The 18,180-nt window shown below is 40.7% G+C and overlaps 1 protein-coding gene across 1 annotated transcript; it reads right to left on the bottom strand.

Moving 5' to 3' along the window:
• Positions 1 to 9,913: 9,913 nt before the first annotated feature.
• LOC124066191 (transmembrane protein 121) lies at positions 9,914 to 11,502 on the bottom strand. The gene has a single exon (XM_046402419.1). It carries the CDS (start codon positions 11,311 to 11,313, stop codon positions 10,363 to 10,365), a length of 951 nt encoding a protein of 316 aa, XP_046258375.1. The 5' UTR covers positions 11,314 to 11,502; the 3' UTR covers positions 9,914 to 10,362.
• Between the last annotated feature and the right edge of the window lie 6,678 nt (positions 11,503 to 18,180).

Raw genomic sequence — 18,180 nt, forward strand, 5'->3', positions numbered from 1 at the left:
GAGATTTTCAGACTGAATTTATTAAGACTAATCTTATCATTTGAATTTTTCAAAAGCGTAGTTTCTGGAGTAGCACTGAGTGAGGAACTTTCTTGGCTTCTGCACATAAAAAGGACCATTACAGTCTTAATCATAACTACAGAAACTTTTAAGTTGTATTAGTGAAAATTTGCACAGTATTTAATCTAACTGCTTTACAATGTAGCCTTATTTATAACAGTATAATTATTGTCCTTTAATCATTGTGTTCTCACTGTGAAGCTTAAATAGCCTTGCACAGTTTTTACTCAGACAGAACATGTTTCAATCCAAAATGGAAAATCCACATATTACAATATTCATCTTTTCCAGTTGTTGAATCACATTATCTTCTATTCACTTTGCCATAACACTGTTCTCTTATTTGTATCTCTCTCTGACTTTCTCAGGTTATTGTTGAATTTTTATGTAATGTAATGAAATATATACAATAGTTTAAATCAAGTCTAACAATTTTGATGTTCTTTGATGTTGAATCCTGATTTCAAGATTAAAATATCTTCTGTGATCAAGCACTGCAACTCACAGAGAAATAGGTCATCCATAGGGTAGGCAGAAACGAAGCTCAGCCTCCCTTAAATTCCCAAAAGTAACACACGTTTGTTTTCATGCCAGCATTGCTTACTGAGGCTGTCATCAGTGTAACAACAAAGCCTTGCTTTCACAATATACTGTGGTGAAAAAGCCCTTGTTTACCAGATACCATATTGAGATCACTCAGAGGCTCACCTTACACACATAATAACCAGCTGAGCACCAGGAAATAAGTTCTCTTGCCAGAGCCAACATTTACATCTAAACATAGTGCTGCATTTCCTCTGCCAACATAATCATTCATGACTTTATCCAAAGTATTCTGGCCTTTGACATGGACTGAAACATTATATTTGACAATCTGGACAATGATCTGTCACATGGAAGCTCATTTCTCATATCTGAAGCGCTGCAGCCAACCCTTTTTTTAATACAAGCTTAGAGTCATGGTGGCTTATTACCTTATGTGCTGCAAGGCTGGCATAAAGTACCTGCTGGCAGCTGAACTGAGGCTGCTGCTGGGGACCTGTCTGTGCTTAATCTTATTAGTGCTAAAGAATCCTTTTCTTGAGGTTACTATATGTTTCCTAAATAATTCTGTGTCACCTTTGAGTGACAATCTAAAGCTTAATAGATTTTACTTACAGTGCCAGGTAGCTGTACGAGTACAGCAGATGTCACACACAGGATATTTATGTGTAAATCTTCATGAGGGTTACTGTAGTGGAAAATTTCTTGAAATATTTCTTTCAATTTTTACTGTTTTAAGCATTTGATATTATATATCAAGCTTGCAGAAACAGTTCAACATTATACATGTCATTTATATATGCCTAATGTGTAAATTAGTGAGGTTTAGTGGTGCAGGTAGGCTGTTTTTGTTCTGGACACTGGACAAAACCAAGCAGGTTGCACGTTTACAGGTCTCTATGTTAAACTAGGCTAACTTGATGCTAGTGAATAAATATATATTCCCAAAATGTTGAATTATTCCTTTAAACAGCTGTATGCATGGCAATCTACAAGTTGAGGATGAGCATGTGTAAGCGCCGCCGCCACACACACCATAAATGCATGATTAACCAATAAGCATCCCTTTCCCAGAATGACACCCTTAAACAGAAGAAGACCTTTAATGAAAATTCATAAATCATCTGAACAGAATCTCGTAATTTATTTTCAGCGCTCATGTGTCTCTTTCGTTTCACATATCAGCTCCGAGGTTCTGGTTTCTGACCTTATCTCTACCACATGGCAATCATCCCCCCACACTTCATCCACCCTTCTTCATCTTGATTTCCTACTTTCCCGTCGCTAATTAGTTTACATGCGCGTGGGTTCATGGAGAAACTGTCAAACAGGACGATTAAATCCGACAAGGTCGTGTGGGTGTCAGAGCTAGAAGTGAATGGTTTGTGGAGAAAAGTTAACATCACTGTACCTTAGGATTTAACCTACACAACCTGCTGCAACATGGTATATTGCTCATCAAAGCGTGAGGTGCATGATTGCCTCCTTTCATCTACACTATTTTATCAGCTTGGCAACATGGCAGCTTAATAGATGCCTCCTATCATTGTTCAACACTGTTTCAGAATTTACGGTTTAATAAGCTTATAAATAATCCCCCTTGTGTCCACAGATACAAAGAAGGTTAGGGAATGTCACTACGTGGCCATCGATACTGAGGCCGGTTCGGTGACAGCGGGCAAATGGCTCCTGCCCCCTCGCTATCTTGGCTAAACAGTTTCCCAGAAGACATTTCTGTGAGAGGGGTCGGTCCTGTTCGGTGAGTTTGTGACTCATCCTCCTTCTGTTCCTGCCATCATGGAGGCCATAGTAAAGCTCAGCTCATTGCCTCCGTCTGTATAAGTTTTTCAGTCCGCCTTGTGTGAACACCAACATCCCCCATTCCCTGTCCTGCCCACATCCTTCACTGAGCTGCAAGCTGCTCCGTCTTCCTCAATCTCTCCCCAAGCTTTCCCAGCTCTCTCCAGAGGATGCTTTATCTACACCACCCTGGCAGTCTAACAGTATATCTTATAGCCATTTACAGTCAGCTGATACGTAACTTTGACCTTTCTGTTCACATTAATAAAGTTGCTCTAATGATCCAAGCAACTCTTTAACGAGGGTCAAAAACTGTCTGCATCATCAAAAGGCCTCGTCTCTGAGTCTGTTTAAAGTTTAGTTTATGTGCTATATACTACTATTCTATGAAATCTGCAAGAGCTACCAACTCAGAGATAAAGAAATCTGGTGCATGGTTTTTATTCTGACATGTTTTTCATTCAGTTTTTTTCATTTTCATTTGAAGAATTGTAAATTTTGTTTAACAAATTAAATAAAGGGAAAATGCTGAATTTCCTTACTTATCATTCAACTTCCTGAACTTTGCAATAAAGGAAAAGAAAACGAAGAAAGTGAATCCACTCTCAGTTATATTTTGTTTTATTGTTTATGGTCATAGTTTTCTCTTTTTTGGGAGGATGGCTTTTGTCTTGTTGTTACTGTTTATAATATCTGCTTATTTTTCGGAAATATATTTATATGTATACATTATCTCTCAGCTGGATTAGAGTGCTAATTTCAGATTAATATGTAAGAAGGATTACCCCACAGGTACTGACACTAGTAAAAATTGAAATTAACCTTATCCCTTGTGTCATCAGCTGTCACAGACTCAAAAAAATTAAGTAATGGTGTGACACTGAAATAAGTTGATTGATTTAATATGAATAATCTGCAAACAGAGCTTTGCAGGGGGAAATATGTGAGTCACTAGACTGAGACTGCTGTTTGGTTTGCTGTAACTACAATCTAGCGGAAATTAAATCACATTTAATGTTCCTTATTTGCTGCCAAAAATAATTTCAAGGTGATTTTTAAATGTTTTTAAATTGTTATTTATTTATTTTCATAATTAAAGGAAAGACCATGCGTAGCCTGTTGGATATGTATCAGATATGCTCCTTTTCTCGTTGGGGGATAGAGACAAACTTTTGCTTTAACTGTTGCTTCCAAGTCAACAGCAGATGTTTTTTGAGCAGAACTATTGAAGAAAAAGCACCTCCCAAATACTAAATGGACCAATGTTTACATTTTAAACTGTTTTGTGTTGTACAGCTCGCTAGCTAATTGACTATCTAGTTTTATGCACCCATTTGTGCTTTTTATGCAATAAAACGTGAGTATAAAGGAAATAGTCAAAAAGTATTTGTAGACATTATAAAATTAATCTCACATTGACCTTCAGCCCAACATTTTTGACAAAGGATGGGATACATAATGTTGGTGACTACATCGCATCAAAGCAGACTGGATGCATCCACATTTGTGCAAAATGTTCTCCTGATTATTAATAAGCAGCAGCCGTAAGACCGTGCAGCATAGGGGCATGTCTGTTTGTGCACATATGAATACAGTGAGGGAGTCAGTCCCTCTTTCTGCTTTGGATGAGTTTCTCTGTCTCTGTCGTTGGATTTTAAGTTAGTCCTAAGCATTTCAAACCAAATTCTGCCCAGAGACAAAGACAATAAACGCATTCAGTGAACAAACAGCAATTCTCACAGTGACTGTCTTGTCATACTGCAGCCATTATGCTATCAAAATTAATTTGAAAAGGAAAAAGTTAATACTCACAAAGGGGTTTTAACAAAATTCGACACTACACTGATTTTCATTTACTCTGTTATTTCTCAAATTCCCTCTACAACTCACAGCCTCTTGGGTCGAAGATCACTACCGTATATAATTGTGGATTAATTGGTGGGGAAGACTACCCTGGTGACAGTTGGAAATCAGTTTTTAACAATTACTGGTTGAACAGAAGCACCAGACTTGAGCAGTTGGAATTACTGCTCCTCTATTGATTCTTGACTCATTTGCATTCTCTCTAATTTCATGTGCCTTACCAACCAAAAATATCCTGCAGACTTTAAACTTTAGAAATGGTCTTTTCACAGTGTGTATAGTGCATTGAAAATTAAGGGCAAGGAGGAACTTCTGTTTTTGTCTTCACTGTGAGAAAAGTATCTTTAGATGGTGGACTTTATTCACCAGCCACCTTATCTGAATGGTTCTGTAAAAACAGCTTGCAGGGCCTTGAGTCTCAATAATAACGTCTATGTGCTGACCAAAAAATGAAGAGAACAAACTGACATTGTCTAAAAACAGTGTAGTGCTGCAGAATGGATGGTTATAGTTTCTATTCACAGCAGACATGAAAAGCACGAGTGTAACTGAACGCCTGTGAATGGTCAGTTAAATTTACTGGCACTTGCTTGTATTGGGGATATTTTGGCTTCATTTTTGTGCAATCTGAGGAAATAAAGACAGGTCCTCAATCTTTATATGTGTCAATGTTTATCATAGCAGGAAAAGTGCAGGTATTACTAAAACATTGTCTCTGTTGAGAGTCCTTGTAAGCCATGACAGTACCAGGACCCTCAAACTGAAGAAACTAAATGGAATTCGACCGGCATTAATTATTTACACCTGTGCTTTTACCACTGTGACATGTCAAAATGTCCCACTTGGTTTAGGTTGGTATCATTATACAGCTTTTTAAAGAGGTCAGTGATACTGGTCTGAAGAATGATTTAGCTTAGATCAGTACAATTTCAATGCACGGCATGCTCATACTGAGACACAGTGATGGACCACTATTTGGATCATTTGAAATGACAAACATGTCTGTCAGCAAAATATGTGCTGACATTTTTAAATGACAGCATGCTTATTAAATTGAGATTCATCCAGTGTGTTCACACGTGTAATTAGGTTTTCCTTCTATCTTGATGCAGTTCAGATGTTGGACTTGTGATTTTTTGTCATGAGTAATGTTTGCAAAAATTTTAGCTCAGACTACAGACTGGGCTGACAGGCTGTCACATAAACAAAATTTTCAAGCAAAAATGAAAAATGTTTTCATTTCTCTCTTTTTTTTTATTATGGTTGGTGGCTGAGAACCTCCCTCAACCAAAAATGGGTGTAATCATAATGTTATTTTACAACAGTGGCCCTCACCAGCAGAAAAATACTATGACAAACTGGCTTTTCAATGAAGTCCAGTACATTCTGGCCTGAAATCCGGTTGCCATGGGCTGGTTTATGGGCATGTAGCACAAGGAGGTCATGCCAACAATGGTGGGCAGAGGTAAGAATTCGCTGCTCTTTCTCTGAAAATCGGCCTGCACTCACCCTCTTTTTCATTAATGTCTGTGATGGCTATTTTGATGGCAGGTCCCTCAGCCTTGGGGTAGATGCTGTTTCAAGGTAGACAGCTCATCAAAATGACAGACAGGTTTTGTAGAGGGGACTTGACCAACTGCAGGGGGGATAGCTGACAATACGCTTCCTGCCACACTGTGAAATGTTTCCTTGTGTACTTTCATCAAAGTATCAAGTTAAAGATGAAATGAAAAACCTCTTCCCATTAATCTTATTTTCACACTGTATATTCTCTTTTAAGTCCAAGTGAACAAGCAATGCTTTACAAAATAAATGAATACACAGTCAGAGACGTGTAGTGATCAATGTTTCCTTTAACAATAGGTATTACACAGAGTAAATATTCTTGTAGGTCTTTGGGGACATGACTAATTCCTTTACATATAAATGGGTGCTTGAGAAAAAGCCCTGTAAGCAACACAGAGAATCATAAACCATCTGAATGTTTTATAGGTCAACAACAGCTGATAGAAAACTTGCAGAACTGTGCAGATTTAAATGCTAAATCTCAAGAAACTGCCAAGAAGTTTTAATATTGAAACACCTCTCCATAATTCACATTTACATTCAATGCTTCACAGAGCTCGGAGCAACCAACTCTCATCTCCAACACCTGGGTTCCCTGTTGGGTCCACGGAAAGTTGCTGGCAAGCCAGCAGAGTGACCTGATTATTAGAAAGATCACAGTGTATCTGTGAGTCACAGGCTTGATCCACCGTCGAGTTCACACTTCACAGCTGTTGTTAATCCTCACTGAACTGTGCATGAACAAGATAGTGAGACATTCCCTGTTACAGGGGCACAGCGAATAGCAACTCCTCACGCAGATTTCCTCTCAGAAATGCATACATGCATGTCTGAAAGGTATATGTGGTATATGTAATTACACTGGCTGTTATGTGGTGACCAATGAGGGCACCAAACATAAAAAACATGAGTTGCACAAGTGTTTTGACTCAGGAATAGATAACTATACAACTGTTCAGCAAAATTGTTGAAGGGTGTTAAATGTTGCCCAAAGCTAATGTGCATTTTCTTGGAAAACGTGCATGCATATAGTGTGTTTAGTGGAAATTAAATGAGCGTCAAGCTCTGCATGAAAACTTTTTGATATTTCTGCGCTCTGCTCATGTACACTGAATCTAAATTCTAGATTAAAGTGTTCATTAGCGTGTGAACTGACCGCCTCACTGTTTGAAAAACGCACAGAGGTTTAACTTACAGCATTACTGGGAGCCATTAAATGCACTCAGTACAGCAGCATTGTATGCTTTCCTGTGCTTTGTCTGAAAAAGAAAACTAAATAAAACTGGCGTTATTTGTTTTTAGAGAGTGGTCTTTTTTCATTTAAAATCAGTTATCCTCCTGACAAGAGAATCAATACTTGATGTGCATTAACTTTCCATACTGGTTTGTTCTTCTCGTGCTCTAACATGCCTTCCATGAAAAATACATTTGTTTACCGGCTCTGTTGCCATCCAAGACTGCCAAAGGTCGACCTGTGAATTTACAGCAGCCGTTTGTCTTGCTTGCTTAGCACAGTCCACTTTGTCAGTGTTAATGCGATAAGTGTGGAGGTGCATCCAACAGCCTTCCCAGTTTATTAACATTCGAGAGTGCAAAGCAAAAAAACATGGTCATCTGAATGAATGCAACATTCATTCAGGATCTGGCATTGCTGTAAGGGTGACCTGCAGTGGGGTGGGAGGGTGTGTGCTAGACTGTGTTGGGTGACTGGCTAAAAGCTCACTTGTGGCTTTAAGAGGAGCAGAATATATTTTTGTTCTCGAAATCATTTGTACATAATGTAAACATAATGATATGAACTCTAGTTGTGCAGTAATAATTAGTGTTTTGTTGATTTTGCCCCAGACTTAAACATCAGATATAGTAATGACATTCTGCTTATTTACAAACTAAAGAATTGACATACTGCACAGCAAGTAAAGGCTTTTACATTCAGTCAGAATGAGTTCATTACATGTGCTCCAGTTCAATACAAACTCACTCACTGTTTTCACTCCTAATGTACTTATGTAAAGTAACCGTGTTACACATCCAGCATCTGAAGTGCACATGAGAGTTGGAATGAATGAGTATGTGTTTTGCAGGGCGCCACAGTGGTTCAGCTGTCACATCACTGCAAATGGGACCTGGGTCTGGATCTTAGCATTTGTTTGCATAATGTGTTCCCATGTCTTTTGCCCCATTGAAGTTCTTTTTTCCTCACACAGTCAGAATTACATGCAGCTCACATGAACCAATCGAGGTGTTTGTCTGCCATCCACACATTGCACCCTGGGACAGATGCAAGCCCTTCTTTGCCGCTGAAGGAAATCTGTGCATGTGAATGTAGATTACAATTAAGCAGTAATATTCGTGTTCCTCATATAAACCAAGTGCTGCTACTTGAATGGCGTGAATCTTCTTCATATTTCCTGCTTATACGAACAGCTCCTGTAAAAAAAACAAACAAAAGACTAATGTGTGGACTACCTACTGTCTACTTCTTGAAAGACAGTCAATGTTTTTTAGACTTGAGTTCTGACTCAAGTGAATGTCCTTGTGAGATGAAGCCTTCACACAATTAACCCATTGTGCGATTCACACAGTAACTTTTGTCTTCCTCCTCTGGCAGTAGAATAACACAAACAACACAACCACTGCTGACATGGTTATGGCACTGCGGGCTCTCTCCTATATTCTCATTCACTTTAGACCTTGCTCCGCCCTTCATTCATTCATCCCTTACATTCATTATTCAGCTCATTCAGTATAAAGGAATGGATGCATGTTTTCCTTTCATTGCTAGAGTTCTGCAAAAATAACACAATCCAATAATATATTACAGTATCTAAATTGCTGATGTTGTAACTTTAAAAGCCATCAGCCCTAATAAATAATGCTGGCTACAGCTTTCTTAATGTGATAGCCTGGTTTGCGCCACAGGAACGTGCCACCCTCCTGTAGTTGTGCCATTTACAGATAAAAATGTTGGACCGGCTTCTGCACTCTCAGGGTTTTAACAAACATGGACAGCCAGACTGCTTTAATTTATGTAAGCAATTACTGGTTAGAGAGATTGTGCAAAGGAAAATAACCTGAGAACAAGAGGAGGAACCTGTTGTGATAATTATATATATATTTTTTTTTACTGTGTCACCTATATTATTATAATTGTATTTTTTTGCACTGCGTCATATCATGCCACGTTACGTCATGTTCAGTTTTCTTTACATCTTTGGCCGTGTTGGCAATCGCCCACCCAGCAAAAATCCTTCTTCGAGCAAACATATATCTCTGCAGCCTTTTTTTTTTTTTGTATTTCAAATTCCTTGTCAGTTTTTATAAGAGGATACTAAAATGTATGTGACTGAAAAGCAGCTCTGGCGGTGTGAAGAGAAAAAAGATTGCTCAAGACAGAAAGAGATCTGTTATATTAGAAAATGTGATGTTTTCTTGGCTGTTGTTTGGGTGGATTCACATAACTGGACCAAAGTATCCATTTTGTCCTTTTGTGTGAAGAACAAAATGACAGTGCTTACCAAGATGTGCCACTAAGCACAAGCACAGATAGTCACTGAGCGCCTGAGGAGGATATTAAACAGGCTTCCTTATTTGGGAATCATTTATCGATCTGCAGTGTTGCCCCTTGGCTGTAGAGTTTGCCCTGTGACTACAGCACCATGGTCACCCTTTGCAGTAATCATAACTGCACAGAACATTCATTTCAAATGTTTTCCTCCTCGCTCAAAATAAGGTCCCTCAAATGTAACAATCGCAGTTAAGATAAATGACATTGAAAAGGCAGCATTTCAGCAATTAAGTAAGTTTCTAATTGTAGATTGAACCAGAGTGAAAAAAATCAGTAGCCATTTATATTCGTAACCCAGGTTAATTAAACGACATTTGGTGAATTGTAATTAGAACGTGAAATATACTCAACTTTATGAAACAATCCTTTACAGCCAGTGAAAGAGCACGAGATCCTTTATCTTGTACACAATACTTTATCAAAGAATCACACACTGTATAAAAACACACTTCTTTCAAGATTATGTTATTTTCACTCTCATTAAGTTGATTCTTTCATTGGCTGCTCCTTCTGACTTTGACATGTTAAAGCCCTCGACTACAAAGAACATTCGAGCAACAGAAAAACACACCACAGCACACGGACCCTTAAACTTAAGATTAGAATGCAACACACACAATTCAAAAAATATATCTTCTAATCTTGCAGTAAATGCCTTTTTTTTCTGTACAATTAGAAAAAATACACAGTTAACTGACTCCAGAGGGGAAATGCTTTACCAAAGTCACAAGTAATACTGTATTTTGCACCATGACAGCAATTTTGGATACAGCACTGCTCTATCCCTGCTAAGCACGTGCAGTGTCCTGTGTGCCATTAGGTATCAGTGGAGATCCTGATCTTCTCTGTGTTCACACGAGTGTTCACATTCCCTAAAAGGTGTGGAACATTGTGCCCTGCCAGTGTCCTGAGGGTCATATAACCCCCATATTGACATTTCCAGGATTCACCTCACCATTCTGTCATGTGTGTTCACATGTCGTCACCTCTGGGAGAGGCGTCTGGTCTTGCATGACCACTTGAGGAGGAGTGGGGGCTGGGCGAGCATGGGCCACTGAGTTCTTCTGCAGCTCCATCCCGAAGGCAGGAGAAGCATTTTGCAACTGTCTCCTGTACTGCACAAAGCTGCAGGTCTTTAGAATGATGGCCAGAATGTTCTTCCCTATGAGGATCCCAGATACCCTGGCATCCCTGTACAGAATCATGTTCCCCCCACGGATGAACAGGGTGATGATGTTGATGGTGACCAGGCTAAGGATGGGGTACAGGAGCATCTTGTGGGGCACGATGTTGATGCCCTGCATGCTGATCTCACTCAAGGACACGCAGGGCAGCACAAGCAGCAGGATGTAACAATAGAAGAACATCAGGCCCTCTGCCCACAAAGGAAGCCCCTTCTTTTGAGGCTCCCATAAGTTGGCTTGGATGTCCAATATGTCCAGCAAGTCTACCACCACCCAGAAGAGACGATTACGGATCTCCTCGCGTTTTTTGAAGGCGCGAACATACTCCATATGGTCGATAGCAACCAGCACCACAAACAGCACTGGAATGCAAATGGACAGCAGCAACGTCAGTGCTTTCCTTGCAAGAGCGTCCAGGCTCTTCCTGTCTGCCTTGTAGTTTTGATACACAAAGTAGACCTTGATCTCCAGCACAAAGATGTAAAGGAACCAGAGGATCATAGCGTAGCCTCGCTTAGCTGTGCGTACCTCAGCACCCACCCACACTGCAACATAACGCAGGACGATTAGAAAGCAGATGTCTCCCACCATCACCATGATGCAGATGCCAATTTTGCGTGGTCCATGGTTCTGCTCCACCAGGTAGGCATCAATCAGTGCCATGCTGCTCATGATCAGGATGGTGGAAAGGCACACGTGGGGCTTGTTGGTGGGAGGTGGAGGGACCATCCTTGCCTGGGCAAGAGGAGGAGGTGGAGGAGGGGTGTTGTTGAAGAGGGAGTGTAGAGGGTGTTCAGTTTGTCCTGTGAAGAGGCAGATCAGATAGTGATGCTAGACAGCGGTGTTCCCCTCCATTGCTTCTGCCTTGGCCAGAATCCAGAGTGCATTAATAGGATTCACACAGATCACTTCAATCAATTGCCGCTCGTGCCCAAGCCACCTGCCGGGTAGACAGTACCCCTCATTTAGTAAATTATGTTCACTGGGAAATGGTCTGCAAACATACAGGTTACTAAATAAACTGTCAGGATGTGTCTACCATTTCCAAACTGACAATCAATCATTAAACACAACACAGCAGTTCAATCAGTAAGTTAAATTTCCTGTTGTTGAAAGAGAAAAACACTGTCACAATGTGTTCTCATTACAGGTTCACTTTCGACGCCCCAGTTTTCACACAATCTTTAGTCTTCCGTGATAAAATCTAGCTGAATACTCACTTGTGTCCCTCTTTGTACTTTATCCTAATGACTGGCAGCGAGCGATCATCCATGAGACTGCGCTGGGAAATCACAAAGCCCATCTGTAATCCATGGGAGAAGAGAGGGAAAAACGCACAGTATCCTCTCCTTCTCTGACAGACGTAAATCCACCAGTCATGGATACATTTCTCTTTCTTTTTTCAAGCGAAAAAGAAATCCCAAAATATTGCCGTCATAATCCACTTACTGCTCAGACTGAATCAGGAGGAGGTATCTTAATGGTCACAAAGACCGCTCTCAATTTCTGCAACAAAGAATAGAGGTTATTTTGTGTTGTGCTTAGATAGAAGGTTTAAACCTCCAACTCCCCCAAAAAAAGGAAGTTATCCTTAGAGGAAAAATCTCTGCAGTGAGTCCTACTTAAAAGAGAATTTCCTCTCCAGAAGTTTTCCTTTCCATCACCCACCATCCATGTACAAGAAAATGTGACATTTGGTGTCTGTTCTCCTGTGAAAGTTTATGTGTTTCAGGAGAAGAGGAAAGGTTGTAGTGAATCTTTTAAATGCAGCGTGTGACTAACTGTCCTTCCCCACTCAGCTGTGTGCATGTGTGTTTGTGTGTGTGTGCGCGCGCCCGTGCAGGTTTCAGCTGTCTCCACGCTTCGTTGTCGCTGTAAAATGCTGCCCCCCTGGCGAGATCCTGGCTGCTGCACCGTTTTCTCTCTCCTGCTCGAGCAGCTTTTGCCAGGGACACCGGGATCAGCAGCACCAGTGGATTCCCCAGTCTCCACTCAGCATGCTCTGCCAGCACCACCAGCACTGTGATACTCCACCGCCGCCTGCCTCTGCCCGTCTGTCTCTGGGCACTTCTCAGCCCTCTCTGTGAAGTCAGAGAGATGCTCCTCGGGTGCGTTCAGACACACTCCTGGAATTTTCTCTCGCTCTCTCACTCGCAGCTACCCTCGTCTTTTTTCTCCCTCTTCTGCTCAAGTAAAGGCACTTGCTGTGTGGAGGTGACGCTCAACAGACCACAGCTGCAGAGCCAGGGAGAGAGAAAAGAGGTAGAGAGAGGGAGACAGAACAGTTTTCCAGGGGGTGGAGAAAGGCGGGGAGGGGGCAGGGAAGACGAGCCTGCCTTTCGCAGCTTAGCTGAATGCACAACTTCTCTCTCTCACCCTGTTTTTTTTTTCTTCACATCCTTCTCTTTTTTTTCACATTGTGTCTTGGGCTGATATCCTATTTTCTCAGGCTGTTTCTTTTTTGGCTCCCAAAAAAGCCCTGGTTTCCTTCTTCTTTGAGAAGCCCATTAATGTGTCATGCTTTTTTTTCCCCCTCCATCAGGTTTGAGGTGCAGAGATGAAAAGCAATCCAGAAAAGAGAAAAAGGTGGTGGGGGCAGAGAGGAGAAGAGATGCTCTCCAGTATGGCATGTAGAAAGCCTTCTTCCCAGCACGCTGTGTGTGTCTGCAGTCTGGGGAGACATGGGGGGGGGGGGGGGGGGGGGGCAGTGGGGGCAGTGGCTCCTTCTGACAGAGAGCCTTTCTATTGATCTCCTGACAGAGCAGTGAATCAGGAACCTGAGATGAGGCCAGAGACCAAAAGAGATGAGGGGTATGGAGAGATGGGGAGGGACAGATGTGGGGATAGCGAATGAGAAAGTGAAAAAAAAATGAGATGAGGAGGCAGAGTGACATGATGAGAAGAGAAAAAAGAGCGAGGAGGAGAGAGGGAGGGTCTAAATGTCAAGGGAACATTTTTATTCTCTGAGATGTAATAATGCCTGGGCTGTGAGATAATACTTATGCAAAAATTTATAAAGGTAGGAAAAGGTTGGTGTGTTTGCTCTGCAGTCAGTATGCTAACACCACTAGCTCTGTTTATCCAGCTGGGCCAATTAGCACTAATCCTTCCTCAGAGGAACCAAACTGCTTTCATTACAACTGTATGAAGCCATTTAAGACTCATGTCATGAATTGCTGTTATTGAAGAGTCAAAAGTATTGGTTTTCTATGCAGTGTGGCTGCACTTTTCATCCAACTGTATAATGACAACTAAACATAATTGCAATCAATCATGCAAATTCCTGCAGGCATGAATGGATATGGTTATAGATTCAACAGCTGTGGCTCATCCGACAGCAGCCATCATGGCTGTTTATGACTTCTATCATGCCTTTATCATGGAAGCATATGGAGGTTTCATGTCTGAAAAATGAACTCAAGTGAAACAGCCATTTGCCTTTCACCAAGTTGCTTTCTTATTGACTATTTCCTCTGGATTTTGCAACCATAATCGAGCCATGACAAGTGGAGCAGTGGAGTGATGAATTATATCCTCCATTGCAAATTGTAAAGTTGATGTTCCTTCTAAAACATTTCTATTTTTTTTTTTTTTTTTTTTTACATTCTGACGGTCATTATAAAACACATGGCAGACTTCAATTTAATACCAACTGGTGTTGAAATGTTACTGCGACACATTTAACAGATTGTTAGAGATGGTGGTTTGAAAAATCGTTGTGTAATGGAAGGTCACAGGTCTGCTCCCCATGACAGACAGTGCAGCAATTAACAACCACATGTCCTTGCGCCAGACACTAAACTGCTACCTGCTCACATGATTGCTCAATGTCACTCTGGATTCAGCTAAATGGCTGAACTGCGACTGAAAATGAGTGGATGGCTTGTCTGCTTCACGAGGGAACAGCCCTGTGATCTTCATAGTTTAACTCCCCCTAAAATCAGTATGAGAGATTGATACAGCATCTTTATCATCCACTTCATTATTCCCCCCACATCTCATCCTATAATCTATAATTTATGTCTTAATTTACATGCCTATTGTGATGTACATTGGCATCCTAGACTACCTAACCTCTCCATTAAAAATAGTTAACATGGGCTTGGACTTTAAATCACATCTGCTGATAATCTTTATTTATACATGCTCAGCATTCCTCCTTCCTTAACTGTGTGTTTATAATTCATGAGCGCAGAGGAAATCACATCACTGTCTCTTAAGGGTATTGTCTCTTTTAGATGGAGCTGATTTATGCACAGGTTTAGACACGTTTTTTTTTTTTTTTTTTACAATTAGTTAATGTCAGAGTTTTCTGTCTTGGTTAATGTAATTATACCCTTTACCAACACAAGACAGTATTTCATGATTGACGAGACTTTGACCAACTGAGGTACGTCCAGGAGTCTTGTCTGTCCTCCTCTGCCCTCTCTCCTTCGTCCATCAGGCTCTGCTCTGCCTCGTGCAGAGGACTGTCCTTGGCTCCAGGACAGGGACACTGCTTCATCACTGTTCAGCTCCAGGCAGGCCAACACACGGCAGATAGCAGATGATAAAGAACACCAGCCGCATTCTCTATAACATAAAGCATCTACAGAAAACAATCAGAAGACTTGAAGTGAGGAAGCCACAGAGAGCCTCTGCTGTGGCATTCTCATCCCACCTTTTTAGAGATGGTGTAAAAGTGGTTCTATTTTCAAAAATCAAATGTTCAGTTCGATCTTTTCGCCTTTAAATGTGGTATGCAAATATTTGAGCATGCTTTCTTGGAGCTCACTTCATTTTCAGAAATGTTCCCTTGACAACCAAGCGAAGCAGCTTGAGAAACACGTTTTCTCATCCTGTCAGAAAGGATACCATGGGAGAAATTCAACACTGCAAGCTGTACCTTGAACTCAACTTAAATAATGCATAAAAATATGTTTTCTAAACATTGCTGTGGGAGGTAAAACAAAATACACTATCATAGCATCATAGCAAGAGAATCTGGCTTTCAAGTGCAGTTTATCCTTTTGGCTGATTGCAATTGCTGGTTCAATCAGTAGCCTATTCTTCCCTTTTCCCCTTTTGCTCAGTGTTTATAGCACCTCTCTGGCTGCCTGAATTTTCTGTATTCTTCTTCAGAGTCAACTGACAATCTTTGTGTGTAAAAAGTCTACAAGGTTATCAGATGACTGTGTTTGTCTATTACAAAAACAGGACTGTATGCCCATTTGATGACAGGTTTGTTGTGCAACTTCATGCTTTTGTCTAACGCAGCCCATGTTTACTGTGATGAGAGAAGAGGAAATATTAATGTACACTTAAGTGCTGCACATAGTGGAATAATTACAAGGGTACGCATCACTGAATGAATAGGCTGATTTGATTTCCTTTGTGTTTAGACTGCAGGTGATTTACTTAATAGTCACGAGTGAAGCATGATATCACATAAAATCCTAATAAAAATGCCTTCCAATTAGGATTATCAGAAGACGTGTCAACATGTTTTGACCAGGACGGTAGGTAAAATGTCTCTGCATTATTATTAATATATCATTATTATCCAAAATAGATGTGTGAAGAATCAAGTTTCAGTTCAGCAGCATTCAACATGTGATGATTGCAGGTTTTTGCAGCGGCCAAAAAAAAAAAAAAAAAGTAACACACACACATATACATGGATTAATTGCTTGGGTTTGGCAGCCAGGATTCAGTGTCAGCAAGTTGTGAAAAGACTGGGGAATTTACATCGCCAAAGACAGTTTGTACATGAAGCATAACAGAAGAAATAGGACACATAAATCACATTAGCTCTAACCCTGAGTCTGCCATTGATTACCTACAGGAAAACAAATGGGGGCGTTAAGGCTTCCCATCCTTAAACTTCCCCATCAGGCTTCTAACCACCGAATGGGAGAGCTGAAGTGGACGGGATAAGCTGCTCCCCATGGGACTATTAGAGCAAGTAGTGGGTGGGTGGGGGGGCACACACTCATGCTGGAGGAGGTGCAAGTCATTCCATCCCCTGTAGCTATGATGCATATCTGTCTGTAACAAGGAGGGTAAAGGATGGGTATGGGTATAAGACTGTTATATTGAACATGACATCAGGTCAAATGTGAGACAAAAGCTCTTCAGCAGCTCTTACAGAGGGATGATGACTACAGAGCAGACCTGGATGTAACAGTATTTGCATTTCATTGATCTCTTTCAGAGTCCCATGTGGGCGGGCTGTGCTACAGAGAGGAAGAGAATGATTGTCACATCATTAACACAGTCAAGAAAGCAAGATACATTTGAATATACATTCATGCATTCAAAAGCCTTGTGGCTTATCAAACATGTCCACTTTACCTCCTCACACAGAGCAAAAACAAACACTAAGAATTATTTGCAAAAGCGTTTAGCGCATCCCCGTAAGAGCATCAAACCTAAAGTTCAAGTGATTCTGTTATATAACATGACGAGGCGGTTCTTAGGTCTCTCCAAATTCTACCTCACACAGACAACACAGTGAGTGACAAAGCTTATGATCACCACTCTTAAGCACAGATTTGTTTTTATGTAAGCCTCCTCCAGAGTGAGAACAGGTAGGGGGGTGACACAGCACTACAAGGCATCATCATTCATGGCTCATAATACCTTTTTAGTCTGATACGCAGGTTTGGACACCCGTTGCGGCCCGTCCAGCACATAGACACCCAGACAACGAAAAAAGAGATCGACTCACTTGACAACACTGATGAATTAGACATTAGAGGATTTATGTCAGGTTCGCTGAATGAGTTAATTCCCCTCAGAATTTGCATCAGCAATCAAAGAAGACTTTTTATTAAAGTGGAAAATAATAAATACCTTCCTTGGACATTTGTTTGTCTCTGTAGGAGGAGTGTGGGTGCTTTAACTAGGGCAGTACTTTAGTGTTTGGCAAAAACCAAATTCTGCTGAGAGTTGTTTAAGTTTTATTAATGACAAAACTTATGGTGGCCTGTGAGTGACACAATAATCAGGCATATTCTATCAAAGCACACAGTACAAAACACAAGTGAGCTCATTAGTGGTGAGGTCCAACAAAATTCTCTAGTGAAGAGCTGATATGTAGCCAAAATGCAAAATAATGTCATTAAAGCGATGTGTTGTTTAATGCTGCCATTCACTGACTCATAGCAGGACGATCCACTGCTGAGGAGCTGAACGCACAAGAAGGCGAGGCGAGGGGACGAAGAGGGTTTGGAAATCCCGATGGGCAGTGAGAATCAATCACAGATCAATAACAGACTAGAAAGTACGCTTTAAAAGTTAAAATTTTTGAATCATTACAAGTGAACAATCCCTGTTCAAAACTACATCTTTTTGTGTAATTGCATCTTTGATTCAACCTTCTTCAACAAAACATGAATTTGTAGTATTATGAATATCGCTGATTCTAAAAACTGAGGCCTTTCACACTTCTCCCAGTGACAATCTCCTTTATTTACAGTAAACATTGAGATGATAGTGGCAGTGATTTAGTGTCACTCTGGGAAGTTATGTTTTGATGAGCTAATTAGGCAGCCAATTCTCTTAAAAGGCTTTTTGTTAACCTGTTTTCTCTCCACCCATACAGAGAAAACATTC

Source organism: Scatophagus argus, chromosome 10 (genome assembly GCF_020382885.2).
Source record: "Scatophagus argus isolate fScaArg1 chromosome 10, fScaArg1.pri, whole genome shotgun sequence".
NCBI classification, from domain to species: Eukaryota; Metazoa; Chordata; class Actinopteri; family Scatophagidae; genus Scatophagus; species Scatophagus argus.

Bases quoted from the DNA above. Each gene is read 5' to 3' on its own strand.
- LOC124066191 (XM_046402419.1), bottom strand. From the start codon at position 11,313: ATGGTCCCTCCACCTCCCACCAACAAGCCCCACGTGTGCCTTTCCACC.